At 45.3% G+C, this 12,521-nt stretch overlaps 1 protein-coding gene across 9 annotated transcripts in view; it reads left to right on the top strand.

Annotated features, from left to right (window-relative positions):
- Nucleotides 1-12,521, top strand: part of COL26A1 (collagen type XXVI alpha 1 chain) — a 187,149-nt gene that overhangs the window by 136,942 nt on the left and 37,686 nt on the right. For all 9 annotated transcript variants that reach the window (XM_075517868.1, XM_075517864.1, XM_075517860.1 and 6 more), the window contains one exon: nucleotides 4,737-4,798. In XM_075517868.1, coding sequence (XP_075373983.1) covers nucleotides 4,737-4,798 — 62 coding nt within the window. The remainder of the gene's footprint in view (nucleotides 1-4,736; nucleotides 4,799-12,521) is intronic.

The following is a 12,521-nucleotide window of genomic DNA, read 5'->3' as shown; positions in this document are numbered from 1 at the left end:
CAGTGCTGTAAACATGGGCTGTTGGCCTGGCCTTGACACAGCTCTGGTTTGCTCCCCCTACCCTGGGGATAACCGAGTTTGTCCTCTTTGTGCATGCCCACTTCTGAAAAGTGCAATGGAAGTGGTGGACTTTATTAGATCGAAAGAGAAGAGCTGCCAGGCAGGTTTTATCACAGAAATCAAATATACTCATTGATTTCTCTGTATGTATGTAACATTTGGTCATTTTTCACCCTCTGGCCTCGGGCCCTTTAGAGAAGAAACGTTACGCTAAAAATGGATGAAAGGAAAGTAAGGCTCAGAGGAGGAAAGTGCATTGTTTAGAGCCCCGAGCAGGTTGAAGCATGAGCTGCAAATGTGATTCTTATGTCCCAAAACTTGACTGTGTGCTACGCCCCGTTGCATTGCAAGGTTGAAGTTTCCTGTAATGGCAAAATATGGTCTTGAAAAAACTGGCTGCAAGATTTTATTTGTTTAAACAAAGGCTTTGTGATCCCAGAATTCTCTCCCCTTTCGTATGCTATAAACCACCTCCTCTGCCTCCCCTCTGAAATATGAATTTTGGAGTAATCCATCAAGAAAAAGAGAGACAGAGCCTTGATCCCTTGACTTTAGTTGAGCTGTGCAATTTATATCTACTGAGCATCTGGCTGTAGGGAAACCAAAAGCCCTTTTAATATTCTGCAGAGACTCTGGGTATACAAATGAGCGTGGGCTGTCAGAGCTGAGAAATGGGGCAGAGATGCCAAGAGGTTTCTTTGCCATTTTGCACAAAACTCTGACCTGCGGCCCCGTGGTGAAAGTTGGCCTGGTTTTTTTACTCCCCTCAGTGCCACTGTGATAATTGTGCTGAAATCATTAAAGCCCCACTGGTATAAAGCCATTATCACGCCTTTCTTGTTTCGAATGAGGAGTTTGAAGACTTGCGGGGCTTTCAGCCTTGAGCAGCTGAATTGTACAAGTATTTAATCATGAAATTATGCAAACGTTGCTCGAGCCCTGCAAAGCGGGAATGCCAAGTTAGCAAGGCACCCGAAGTCAGTTGTTCACTGCTCTAAGTCACTTGTCGTAGGAGCGTGTCCTGAGTGGAAGCCGCAGGCTTACAGCCCGCTGCCCGTCCGTAAAGCTGCAGAGCTGGAGGCACTGGCTCAGCCCTTAATCGAAGATCGGTCAAATGTAGCAACCATTGGGGCAGGGTGAAGTGGGTCACTGCTGGCACGGGGTACATGACTTGTTATTTTCCAGCATGATGAGTCTGCCACATCTCTGATATGTTAGACTTTTCTTTTCCTCCAGTTGCATTGCTTTACCCACACAGCCTGAGAGGGGGAATGGGAGGGCGTGAAGGGAGAGGTGTGCTAGGACAGTAACAGCGAGACATTATGGAGACAGACTGGGTGTCACGTGATGTGCCGGTACAGTCTCATGTTCATTATCTCAATTATTTATTCTCCCTGTTGGAACACTTCTAAAACAAATTCTACCATGTGTTTTGAGGTTGGGCTTCATAGAGTGAAATCACAACTCCTTTCTCAGAGTTTAGCTGGAAAAATACAAATCTGCCAACTAGGAATATGAGGGAAATAAACTGTGGTTCTGTGTAGCAACAAGTGATGGATTTCTGCAGATATGGAAAGCGTCTGCTCTGGAGTTCCAGGTCAGAGAGTATGCGTATTTGCCCCAATGTTATATTTGTTGCATGTGAAATAATGATGTGAGATTCTCAAGCTCGCTTTAATAAAGCAGACTGCTTTCACCCTGATCAGAAAAGTCAACTTCACAGTCCCGGGCCTTGGAACCACCAGCCATCAGAATTAGACACTGAATACTTCAATGCATAGTAGTCAGGGAAGGTTTTTTTTAGCTTGATTTCTCACGACCATTCTCAGGCTTTCTGCAAGGACAGATAACGACCCCAGACCTTGAAGCAGCCTGGTCCCTGGTGCGTTGTGAGCGAGCTTTGAACGTAGTTCCTGTAACGGCACTACTGAGCATTCATCTCTGTGTTTGAAAGCATCATCTGACTGTTGGCTAGCTAAATAAATGTCACAAGGATTTGTTGGCAGGATGGCTTGCCTTGGTTAAGAAGATCTTTTGCATTAGGACATCCAGGACTTTCTGGATTAGTTAAATGTCTTTTGGGTCCAGGCTAAGTACCTTGGGTGTGGATCTGGGTGTCTAGGCATTTCACGAAGGAAAGGATCAGAGTTCAAATCCAACTTGAGATTAAGTAGTTCTCTTTCTGATCTGGGCTGTGTTTTCCATATGCTTCAGCAGACATCACTGATGTGAAGATGCTATTAGTACAAATCTCACCATGCAGTGGCACTGCTGCTTCCTCCCCCCTTCTGTCATTTTGTTCATTTAAATCTAACCTTGTGTGCTGCAAACGCATCTGAGAGGGCTCTTTGAGACACTCTTCAAGAGCAGAGAGGGCTGCTGGACTGGTGCTGTTTGTAAACTCTGTCCAGCAGAGACGATCAGAGTATCCTTCCCCTGGGAGCTGGCTGATTAACCCCTGTGCAGAGGGGTAGTACAGGCCCTTTTTTATGATCAATCAATCTCAAATTATGCATAGAGATGGTTTTCAGACAGTTCAAGACAGTCTCTCTTAACCTACGGGAGTTGTTAATATGTGCAAGCCAGCAGAAGGGAGAATAGAACTCCATATTTTATTTGCTCTGTAACACATCTGGTACGCCTTTTGGCTCTTGGAAGCACTGGATTTATTCAGTCTTATCTTTCTATGGGGATGAGCAAGATCAAAAGCATGAAGCTGGTTACATGCAGAAGGTAATTCCCTATTTTACATACCACAAGCAGATCCAGACCAAACAAGACTCACCCATTTCCTTCCCTGGGGGACAATGCACTTGCGGCCCTTGTGTATTCATGGGCCAATTCAAGCCAAAAAATATTGCCCGAGATCTGCTGCAGAGAATAAAAATAAGCACGTTATTTCCTGTTGGGTAAAAGAAAGCCCATGTCGGTATTGACCTGTGAGGAAATCCCTCAACCTAAGTGTTCCTGAACCATCAGATGCTTTGTCTGCAAAATGTTGGGGTCTGTGAGGTAGAAGCTCTATGTCTAGCTCCTTGGGGAAGCTACGCAGCTCCTCATAGAGGGGCAATGAGAGAATTTCTTTGGAAGGTTTATGCAATGGGTGATTGGTTGCCGTTAGCACTCAAGCAATCTTCTTAGGCTGTAAATCACTAACGTGGAACAGCCGAGCTTCCTGGCCCTCCGAGCCATGCACTAAAATCTTTGTGTGGCTGAGAGCCATCAGTACATACCATGTGCTTCATAAAACTGGGAAGCGTTTGTGGATGAAGACTGGAGAGATTCCTTGGGGCTCCTTGTGCGAAAGGGTACAAAGCTTGTTAGGGGGGATGACTGAGTCTCAGGTGTCAGGGTGATGTTTAGTTAGGCCAAAACCCATGTTCACCTATTTTTTGCTATAGGCAGGCATTGGGTTTACTCAACATCCCCTGCACCAGTACAATCTCAGCCTGAGCTGCACCTGGATGGTCTATTAAAGGGCTCAAGAATTACAGGTCAACCTCCCCAGCCCTATGGAAATAGGGATTAAATACTTCTTCTATGGCCAGTCAATGAAAACTGGCTCTGGCCCTTAAGGAGCCCAGAAACGCACACAGAGATGTATTTCTCCTCTGTGGGACATGAGATGGCAATGATTCATCACCTGAATATGGATGGTTTATTCTCTGAAATACTTCATGCTGCAAGTAATTGCCCCTTTTTAAAAACTGCTGTGCTTCAGAAGTCATGATAGGTGAGTGGTCTAGTCTGGAAAGTTTCTTCAAGAGCTGGAAATGGGCAGTTCAACACTACTGCAAAGCACTGGGAAAGTGCCTTGTGGATTAAATCTCTGTTCAGGTCCTTATCCTCCCTCCCTCACTTTAAAATTGCTGAAATGAAAACAGAGGCAAAGCAGCAGGCCTTCTGTTTAGATAAGTGATGTCCTTTGTATCAAACAATCATTTTAAACTGCACTCAGAGCCCATTATGTTAACGTTTGTTCTTGCTAAGGCATCCTGTCAAGGCCCCCTTGGTGGTTGCTGCCTATCTGTTGCTTCTATGCAGCAAAGTGAGATGGAAACCACTTCGTGCTGCAGCTTCGGTCTGCGGCAGCCCTGGGGTCTGTCTTGGATTTTCTTGCTGTCACCGAGACAGATGATTTGTTGTGGGAGTGGTAACAGGGCCTGGGAGTCCAGGGATGGAGCAGGACTCTACAGAGATGGGCATTTTGTGTATTCATTGATTTTCTTGATATTTGACCAGGATCTAGTATAGGAGAGGGTACAGCACTAGAGCTAAATGGAAGTAGCGGCTGTGCAGCCTGATGTCCGGTGAGGTGGCAGCATGTGCCACACCAGCTTGCAGCAGGGGCAGAACAAGTGTCTCTGCTGGTGACAACAGGTCATGCTGGTTGGCACCATTGAAAGTCTTACAACTAATTTTTTTTCACCTACCTTCTACCTATTGGGAACTTGGTTTCACACTCTGCCCCACTAAACATCCCCAAACAAGGTTCATGTAACGTGGCTGTTTACCTGTGCAATGGATTTGAATACTTATTTTCCCCCCATACTGATCTTGAATCACTTTTCTGTGTGCCTTGGATCAAAAAAGGATCAGGGTCTGCAGACTGAAAGCCATGGATTAAAATGCAAAGTACGCAGAAATTTTACATGATTTTGTTTTGTTCTTTCTAGAATGCATGAACTGCACGAGACTAGCGGATATGACTGAGAGGCTAAACACGCTTGAGGCCAAGGTAAGGACCTGCCTTTATTCTTCTGTTTGGCAAAAATTTCCAAGAGTTGCTGCTGAAAAAGTTGTTGAGTTGGCAGCTTGGAGAGATCAGGTGTCTGTCCTTCTCTCCACAGCGAGGAACATGCCGTGGTGGTGGTCCTGCCCCAGGGAACGAGGGCAGCACTGCTGTGCACACGGGCACTGCTCACCTCTGGCCTGGCCCCTCCTGCTTCCCGCGCATCCTCTTTGGCTTCACTCTGCCACGCAGCTGCATCTCTGTCTCCCTTCTTCCCTGCTGTCACAAATGTGCAGCTGCTAATAAATAATCAATAGCTCATTGCTCTTGACTGGAACAGGCTGTTTCAGGTTTTGCTTCAGAAACGGAGGGCAGACAGAGCTGTATGAATAATCTCTTGCCTTCAGCTGGTTGATAATACAGGGGTGTAAAGCAGTGATTCCCCTGGCTCAGGAAGGAAGCCAGGGGATTCTGGTCCTAGATTCTGATTCTGGTCTCTCTCACTAAAAATGCCTTGTAGAAACCTTACCAACGTAGAATGCAAAACAGAGGAGTAATGGTATGTAGATTTTTCTAAGAACAGTTGTTCATTAGCCTGCTCTTCAAGTGCTATCCAGTCCTGCTTTTTTATCCCTTTTCTGAAAGATGGAGGCTTTCATGCGTGGTTTAGTGGAGACAAACGTTAAGGAGAGACCTTCATGTTGTGGGTTTTTTTTCCTGCAAATTGTTTTAATTTCTACCTAGTGGGATTCAGATAAATTGTTCCAGTCTAGCAACAAAGCAGCTGAATCAGTCAGTCCCCTTTGAGCTGCGGTCCCTCCTGTGACAGCCCAATCCTGGCTGTTAGATATAGTGCTTTGGTCCTTTTAAGGCGTTGTGCTGCTGTTATTATTCATTAACTGATGGTTATCAGTGACATAAAAGAATTTGGGGAGAAACCTTTGTGGAGGGGAGTGGTGGATGTGTGGTGATTTTGAGGCCAGTGCGTGATATTATGGTAATTTGGGAATTGTCTGTGCTGAAGTGGAGTGAGCAGTGTTGTCTGGAACTTCCTTAAAGCCTTTGCAGTTGTATTTCACTACAGGAAAATGAAGAGGTGGGGGGAATGAAATTCTGGGGACCAGAATTGTTCGAGTGAAAACAACTGTTGTAGTGCAAAGGAGAAAGATGAGCTGGATTGTTTTTCCGAGCAGCGGGACCTGGCAGGTGGGTGTTCTTTGGCAGCAAGGAGCTGGAGGCGTTTGGAGAGGAGAGAGGGGCTGGTGACTGACCTCTGCGTGTGCAGTCCCGAATCCAAGTAAGGCAGGGGACCAGCCTCAGAGAGGTGTAAATCAGCCCTCCCATGCTCAGCCTGTAGCCAGCTGTACTTTGCTTTCTAGGGCTTTCTGTATTTGGCTCACTGGAAAATGATAACCAAAGACTGTCCTGACATCAGAGCGCCTGTGCTCTGCTGGCTTGTGTTGCTCAGCACTTGTGTTGGGTAACAAAGCGTAAGAGGCTAATGGCAACCTCAGCCGGGGCCCTGGCAGGACTTCATGGAGGAGGAAGCAGGTCCTACCTACCCAAATCCCCTTGAGAAGTCTTAGCCCAGAAATGAAACTGCACCCAGGTCAGTGGGTTTGTCTTACAGATATGAAGCTGGTTTAAATCGGATGACATTCCCATCGCCTGAAGGCAGTCTGCTCTCTGGTATGTTGGCACCAACTGTCAGATGCCCATGGTATTTGGGAAGTGCTGCCTGGTTGCTTTCTGCATGGGAGCTCTAGTGAAGGCAGGAGCACATTGTCTTCTACTCTAATCTAGGACACTTGTCGTGCAGCAACCGGCATTTGTCTCCTGACTGGCAAACCTGACGTGCTGTCCTTAGGAAATGCTCCCTATGTTGGCAGCCATATGGCTGCAACCTGCTCTGTGTTCAGGAGGGAGCACTGAGTCATCATCAACAAACACAGTTGATGGCTGAAGACGTCGTAGTCTTGTAGACCTTCCGACATGAGGGACAGTGAGGCAGATGCCTGCAAAGTTCAGTGCCAAGATGTAGCCAGCCAGACCCTGGAGATGACACTTGAAGGATTTTGGTACATAGCCAAGACCACACCACCTCCTCTCTGCCTTCTTGAGAGTGGGGCTTTGGGTAACTTGGTTAGTGTCAGCTCTCAATCCTGGGCATAGTGCATCATGTCTCTGTTTTAGTGCTGCAGCGAGGCAATTTGTGTTGTTGCTGTGATAGGTTTCCTTCCGACTTTACTATGCTCCCGCAGAGACCCAAGTTGGGAGCAAAGCTTAATCAAAGGGTTTACTTTTACAGAGGGAAATGAGTTATTTCTTTCTATTGTAAAGTACTAAAGACCGTGTCTCTGCAAGGGTGCCTTCTGCAGCACAGCCCAGCAATGTCATTATCAATCTTTTGACTTCCACTTTGTTTGAAAAGCTGTGGGTGCTGTGCAAACATTGACTGTAGCAATTAACTGGAGAGTGAAGCAACATTACACAAATGCTGGTGCTGTTCGCAAGAGAAATATGCTGATTCACCCTTTTTTCAAGGTTAATTTAAGTTCAGTTCGATCTATGTAGCAATGTCATGTCCTCAGTTGTTGTCCTCAGCTATTCAATAATAGCTAGCACTGTTAAAAAGGTGCTGGAATTTGTTTAGTATTGTCTGTATTCCTGCTCTGGATTTTGGAGAACGATCCCTATTTTGCTGGATGATCTGGATGCGAAGTTGTCTCTCAGCTCTCCAAACCGTCTTCTTGTAATGTCTCATTTCACCACAACAACAGCCTGAAGCTGTTCGAAGGAAGACGGGAGTAACGGGATGGGTACACACATCCCTTACCAGTGCTGGAGACTGATCCCCTGCTGATTTTTGCTGTCTTGTTCCACAAAGGCAGATGTGGAAGTCCATCCTTCCTATGAGCAGAGACTGATTTTCCTGCCACAGTCCTGCTCCTTCTGGACACGGCTGAAGTTGAGGAACTTTGCTGCTTTTGCTCTTTTGAATTTCAGCCCAGCATGACCGTGGTGAGCTCAGAGAACGGCAATGGGTAAGATGAGCCACTTCAGCGTAGCCAGCCAGCTTCAAGCAGGTCAGGCCTTTGGCACCTGCTGTAAGGGCTTTGAGGCATGTGGAGTCTGTGTAGAGTTGTTATGAATACTGCAAGGTCCAAGGGTGAGAGCAAATGTGTGGAAAGCTACCTCTGAAGGCACTGTGGACCTGGGCAGATGAGTGCTGGGTGAGAAGTTTTGCTTTAATAGAGTAGGTTAGGGACAAGTGAAAAACAAATCTCTTCCTCACACCTCTGCAACGGGACAAGGAGCCAAGAGCCTTTCTTGGTTATGTGTGAGAATATGTAAAATGCATGTTTGTCCTCCAGTCGCTGTGAAGGGCAAGTTAAGGAAACTTAAACTCAGTTGTGGAAGAAGACGCTACAAGACTGTGGTTTCTTCTTTCCCCATTGCTCTTCTGCAGGCCTTTATAGCTGTTCCCCTAAAAAATGGGGATGTAACCAGAAATGGTCTCCTCTTTCTTATTATAAGGATGAGTTGGTTCATCCAGCTTGTAAGATCAGTGTCCAAATGAGGTAATAAAAGTAACCCTCTGATTTTTGTAATATGAGAGTTGGATCAGAAAGTGAGAAGCAAGAATAAACACAGAGCAAATGGAATGAAGAATGACTCATTAGGGACTGGTGCTTATATAGCCCTTGGGGAGGAGAGAGACTCTGAGACATAACTGAACTATGTGGCAGGACAAACTCTTCACGTGTCTTATGCTTTCCTTAACGCTGCTCTAGGTTGTCCTTGTGGCTGTAGGAGATGTTTCTGCAGGAAAGGAGGTGAAGGGAGATGTAATCAGGTTCCATCCTCGTCTCCCCTGTTTTGAGTTACCTTGTCATCTCCCCAGGATGGAGTTGGCCAGTTCCGTTTGCTTGGTACGAGGCCCATTTGGGTGCCAGAGATTTGAAAGCTTGATTGATGGTGTTGAGCTTGAAATCTACAGGCCATGGGAATCTACGTCAGGGAGGATGGTGTGGAGCCTGGGGTCAAGGACAAGAAAGTGTGCAGGCCAGAAGAAAACTACCCCCTCCCCAAGCCCCAACATGCCAAACCTTACTTCTCTCTCATGATATCTTACTTGATGTCACTACAACACCCCCTGACCCTGCGGGGAGCCTCGTTGGTGGGAGGGCAGAATGAGGCCCGCTTTTATTTCATATGAAAGGTTTCTCCTTAGGCCAGCACAGCTTCTTAGTGGGAAGAGTGTACAGCTCTTCCTTTCTGAATTTCCTGAGCCTGATGCTGCCCTCCTGTGTCACAGGACCGAGCCCCGACAAACTCCACCGAAGCTCGAGAGCTGCAGTGTCAGGAGAGAGCAGCACCGCTGCCCGCAGCAGGCAGTGCTAGCAGGAAAGCAGGCAGCTGCATAAAAATTTCTGCTCATTTTGTTCGCCCAGTTTCTTCTAATAACCTCCACCACAGAGCTATGGGCAGTGCGGTATTACTCCCAGCTTTTGGTTGGAGCTTGAGCACAGCATTTGATCCGAGTTGATATAACCCAGTCTTATCTCCTGACACGGCTTTTGAGAAGTTCATGGCATTTCACTTACAGCTTTAATGCAGGGAGATAACGTTACATATCTAGTGTCTGATTGATTCACTGTGTGATTGATAAATGACATGCATATTTTTTGGATGAAAATGGCCCTTGTAATGTGATTCCCCACGCAGAAGATTCTGAAAGGTTTTAAAGAAAACCTTTGTGCTGTGCACAGAGTTTGATCAATACATTGCTATTTATATGAAATCACCCCATTTATTCAGAACAGATTACCCCATAGCACCTTTGCTACCCTGTGTCTTTTGATTATGAAGCACCATTACTTGGAGTTTTAATGGTATGCAATGTTTCTGTATCTCCCCCTTCTTCCAAGCAGCTACATGAAATACTGGCAGCTGTCTGGGATGTTTTATGCGGTTTCTCTTTTCTTTCTCTGATAGACAATAAAACAATTTCCTGCTGTAGTGGAGAAATAGTTGGAAAATAGAAAATGTTTCATAGTACTGTGACCTGACTGAGAGATTAGAAGGGAAACCCCAGTTGCTTGGCTGTGAGGCTGCTGGTCCTATGGAGTGGACATTAGCAGTTCCTTGATATTTCAAGGACTTTCATGGATTTTCCATGTTGTGTATGTGATTGCCACTAACAGTTACTTATTTTCTTTCTGTTCTGAACTGGAAGGTGGCTTACCTAATCTCTAACGTTTCCTAATGACCCTGTGCAGAATCTGCTTCTCCAGCTCCAGTAATGCATTGAATTTAAGGAGTATTTGGGCTATTTCACAGGTAGCTGTGTAATAACCAGCTGGTTTCTAGTAGCAATAACAAACTTAAATCAATCCCTGTAAAATTTTTAATTTAATACTGAGTTTCTGTAGGTCAGTTAATGTAACAAATGTCCCTAAGAATAACATGCAACTTCCTCACTGATTTTTACAAGGGAACCAAACCATGAACCAAAACTGGGTGGGCAAACTGAATTTTGTGTCAATGTTCATATCTGAACTTTGCATCTATCTCATTGGCCTTTTTCTAATTAGCAATAGTCATGCTTATGATTAGGACACTTGAGGCAGTTTGGGTACTGGCCTTTCTCTCATTTGGGCATGCTTCTGTCTTTCGGAATGACAGTTAAAATCCTTTCGTTCTCAAGTCTAGTAATTGTTGGATCTTATTTCTTATCACTGTTGGATTGAAGGAGCAATCTGTCCCCTAAGACTGTTCCATGTGTTTGGCAAATGCTGTAAATCACTTGCCAGAACCACAAAAAGGCTTTAAAGACCTCCTCCTCCACCATGCCCTCCTGCAAAGTCTTTTAGTTGCAAGTTTGATGGTTTTAGTCAAATAGATTTAATATTTTAATAAAATAACTTTGAAAAATTCTGTTTTCCTATGACATGCAACTTATTTGCCAAGCAAATCCTACATCTGCATTAGGATTTGCTTTTGATGTGTTAATACCTGGGAATGTTGTTTACAACCTTTGTTTTTTAAGATAAATACTTTTGTGGACAAAAAGTAGGTTTCAGCAAGGGAGGTATGTGAGGAGCCTAAGGGATGGCAGTGCTCAGATCCTTTGGTAATCCCGTGCCCAAACATGCAAACTTCCACTTGATTCTCGATCAGAAATTCTAGTGGATCTTCGTAAGGAAAGTATGAGCATAAGAGAAAAATGATGTTGGGTCCTTTTTTTCAGCTTCCACCAAGGCCAGCCAGGAAAGGACCAAGCCCCTTATCTTTTCCAGTTGTGCTGCGCTCTTCTTGCAGCTTTTCATTTAGGGTCCAGTGGAGGAGGAGAGCATGCAAGGCATCTCGGCCTATTTGAGCTGGCAGTTGAGGGCTCCTCACCTGGTGAGAAGCAGAGAGCTGATCTCATTGCTGAGAACAGATGTTACTTTGTCAAGACTGAGTTCATCTTGGGCTGGCCTGGCTCCACGTCCGTAGCACTGCTACATCCCCAGCAGGTGACAAGCAATAAATTGGGCAGAGAAGAATGATGTGATTTTGAAGGCGGAAGGTTATAGCTCTGATGTATTTTTATCAGGTGTTTTAAAGTAACGGTGGGGAATCTGATTTCACTCTGAGCTCCTTTGTGTACTTCACTCTGCAATGAGCTCTTAGCACGGCATTGAAGGATTGCTGGATCCTTTCCACATCTAGCTTCTTCCCCTGGCTCTGACACTTTGGGGTGCCAGTGATGGCAGGCTGCATGCGCTCACAGCAGCAGAGGTAAATCTCCAATGTGTAGCAGTATCAGAGAAGCTCCCCAGGTGCCTCAGAGTGCAGTGACCCAGTAAAGACCACTGCCAGTCCTTCCCTCACTGCTGCTCTCTCAAGCAAACCCTTTGATGGTCTGATGATCTGCTGAACGTTGCCTGTGTTTCATCTAAACTAGTAGGCTAGCCTGTGCTTTTGTGTCTTCTCTGCTTTGATTCCCCCCCAGAAGATACCTGCTGATGAAACAGTCACTTTTTGCATCCTCTTTTTTGGAAACCCTGTAAAACTGTACAAAAAACTAAATACCTTTGCAGAAAGAGCATGAACTGTGCACTTGTGGATTGGCAGAAGCCTTTGGTCCACATTTCTGTCTTCCATGCAATAGCTGATGACACAAACCTTACCTTTTGGTCTACACTGGGTCACTACAATGACATCAGCTATTGCTTCCCACATAATTTATCAATATAACGAAAACTCCTCCATGCACTAATTATCTTGTCCCCTTTGGCCAAAGCCTCCAAGATGTAATAGGGATGAAGTCACCCAGGTTCTCTCTGGGCACCCAGTTCATCAGATTTTAGTGGACACTTACTGAGTGTCTTTTGGCTTTTGAAACCAAGCAATTGCATCTGCGTTGGAGCCTTGCGTTCACAGGTTTCATATTGCTACAAGAGAGATACCATTCTCCATCCGATTTTGTAAAACTCCCTGTTTAGCTCTGTGTCTTGATGAATGATTAAAAAACTCTTATATTTGCCAAATAATTTGCTATAAAGAAAGATATGTCCAACAAGTTATGCAATTACCATTATTAATCAGCTTGCGTCTTTACAAGATCAAGGGAATCTTATTTTACACTGGAATTTTTAGCTGATGAGCTGGATTCATGCAGTTTCTTTCCCTCCTCTTTAGAGAGGGATGGAGGGGAGTTAATTCTGCCAGTGCTTCAAGA

The sequence above is a fragment of the Mycteria americana genome, chromosome 15 (assembly GCF_035582795.1).
Source record: "Mycteria americana isolate JAX WOST 10 ecotype Jacksonville Zoo and Gardens chromosome 15, USCA_MyAme_1.0, whole genome shotgun sequence".
In the NCBI taxonomy this organism is placed as follows: Eukaryota; Metazoa; Chordata; class Aves; order Ciconiiformes; family Ciconiidae; genus Mycteria; species Mycteria americana.
This window is presented reverse-complemented; position numbering and strand designations above follow the sequence as displayed.